The sequence below is a fragment of the Micromys minutus genome (assembly GCF_963924665.1).
Source record: "Micromys minutus genome assembly, chromosome: 11".
NCBI lineage: Eukaryota > Metazoa > Chordata > Mammalia > Rodentia > Muridae > Micromys > Micromys minutus.
In genome coordinates, this window is record NC_137980.1 from 18416965 (window position 1) to 18419413 (window position 2449).

Consider the following 2449-nt stretch of genomic DNA (forward strand, 5'->3'; position numbering starts at 1 on the left):
GCAGCTCCATGTTTATGTGGCTGACACATTTCTCCACTACCATCATCTCTCACCCAAGCTTGAGTGGTAGCCTTTCTCGTTCCCTGGTTGACATTTCCGAGTGGAGATCCAAAAACGACTCAAGCTCAGTGCGGTCAGAACTGGGCCACTCTTCTCTCTCCTGCCGTCTGCTTTCAGCCTTCACAGAAGGTGAGACCACCCACCTGGGAAGCAGTGAGAGTTCTCTGCCGGTTCATTAACGGTTGTTACCCCTTTCTCCTCTGCAGGATGAAGATACTCAGATGTTGCTTTAAATACACTCTCCAGCAGAAACTCTTCATCCTCTTCTTAACCCTATGGCTGTTCTCCTTGTTAAAGCTTCTCAATGTGGCCAGGCTTCTCTTCCCTCAAAGAGACATTTACTTGGTTGAATACTCCCTGAGTACCTCGCCATTTGTAAGGAACAGATTCCCCGACACCGGGGATGCAGCCAGGGATGAAGTGAACTGCTCTGGGATCTACGAACAGGAACCTTTGGAAATCGGCAAGAGTCTGGAAATCAGAAGACGGAACATCATCGACTTGGAGGACAGTGATGTCATGGTGATGACCAGTAACTGTGATGTCTATCGGACCTTAAGACAGTACCATGAGAAGCTCGTTTCAAGAGAGGAGGAGAACTTCCCGATAGCCTATTCACTGGTCGTCCACAAAGACGCGATTATGGTTGAACGGTTAATCCGTGCAATTTACAGCCAGCACAACCTTTACTGTATTCATTACGACCTGAAGTCACCGGATGCGTTCAAAGCTGCCATGAACAACTTAGCTGAGTGCTTCTCCAATATTTTCATTGCTTCCAAATTAGAGGCTGTGGAGTATGCCCACATTTCCAGGCTCCAGGCTGATTGGAATTGCTTATCAGACCTTCTTAAATCTTCCATTCAGTGGAAGTACGTCATCAACTTATGTGGGCAAGACTTTCCCCTCAAATCCAATTTTGAATTAGTATCAGAGCTGAAAAAACTCCAAGGAAGGAATATGTTAGAGACCGTGAGACCTCCCACAGGTAAGATGGAGAGGTTCACCTATCACCACGAGCTCAGGCAGATGCCTTATGAGTACATGAAGCTGCCAGTAAAGACAAATCTCTCCAAGGGGGCCCCCCCTCACAACATTGAGGTGTTTGTGGGCAGTGCCTACTTTGTTTTAAGCCAAGCATTTGTTAAATATATTTTCAACAGCTCCCTTGTCAAAGACTTTTTTGCCTGGTCTGAAGATACATACTCTCCCGATGAGCACTTTTGGGCCACCTTAATCCGGATACCGGGAATGCCGGGAGGAATTTCCAGATCATCCCAGGACGTGTCCGACCTGCAGAGTAAAACCCGCCTGGTCAAATGGAATTACTACGAAGGCTTCTTCTACCCCAATTGCACTGGCTCTCACCTTCGAAGTGTGTGTATTTACGGAGCTGCAGAATTACGGTGGCTCATAAAGGAGGGGCATTGGTTTGCTAATAAGTTTGATTCCAAAGTAGACCCCGTCTTGATTAAATGTCTGGCAGAGAAGCTTGAAGAGCAGCAGAGAAAGTCGATTGCTCTATCTTCAGAGATGTTCATTACAGAGGGAAACCCCAAAGCCACGCATCATAAGATCTCTACGGGCCTGAGGCTGTCTGATACAAAGAGTTAGATGAGATGGAATTATGCACCCATGGCTTGCCCAAGAGCATCTGAACTTAATAGTCCCAGGGTCAAAACTTCTACAGATTTCCATGTCTGGACCTCCAGCCCACAGTTGGCTGATGTTTAAGTACTGGATTCTCCTTGTTGTCCTACTAAGTCAGAGATATTAAATGTCCAGTGATAGCACATTTATGGAACACCTAACAGTGCACCAGGCACTTTATCGAAAGACATGCAGGAGTGAGATCTAAGTTGCAACGGAGCAGCGTTCGTCCTTCTAACGTGGCAACTGTCATGTTTCTTTCTTCTGTGTAATGAGGGTGCTACTGGAGACAACTTTCGGAGCTGTGCTAATCCTGCAAGCCACTCCCCCTGAAAAGTATGGGCGTGTGAAGCCAGCCCTCCCCTTTTCTCAGTTCAGCCACTGAGATGGTTTTGAATGGTTAGAAGATAGGAGGAGGATATTCCACTACCTCAGAGAAGCTCCAAGAATTGTCCGATCGCCTGCTTGCCAAAGTCTAATTTACCTTTTTGTACCTCACTTTCCTGACTCAGGGCAGAGGGAGTGCTGTTGGTGGGGTCTGATTGTCTGAGGGGGTTGGGGGTGGGCTGGGACCGGTAATGCAGGAAGAGAAACACCCAAATCTATTTAACTTTGCATTCGTTAAATAGAGATGTCAGAAAGGGCTTTAGTTTTAATTCACTTGTTTCTTTAAAACACAGGTACTGATAAAGACAAAACCTTAGAACTAGTTCAGAAAGTCATAGACCAGAACCCCAGG

The 2449-nt window shown here is 46.5% G+C and overlaps 1 protein-coding gene across 1 annotated transcript; it reads left to right on the top strand.

The window, feature by feature from the left end:
- Positions 1-267: 267 nt before the first annotated feature.
- GCNT4 (glucosaminyl (N-acetyl) transferase 4) lies at positions 268-1674 on the top strand (the record flags this gene model as incomplete). The annotated part of the gene is made up of 1 exon (XM_080925106.1): positions 268-1674. The coding sequence occupies one exon, from the start codon at positions 268-270 to the stop codon at positions 1672-1674; it is 1407 nt and encodes a 468-aa protein (XP_080781232.1).
- Between the last annotated feature and the right edge of the window lie 775 nt (positions 1675-2449).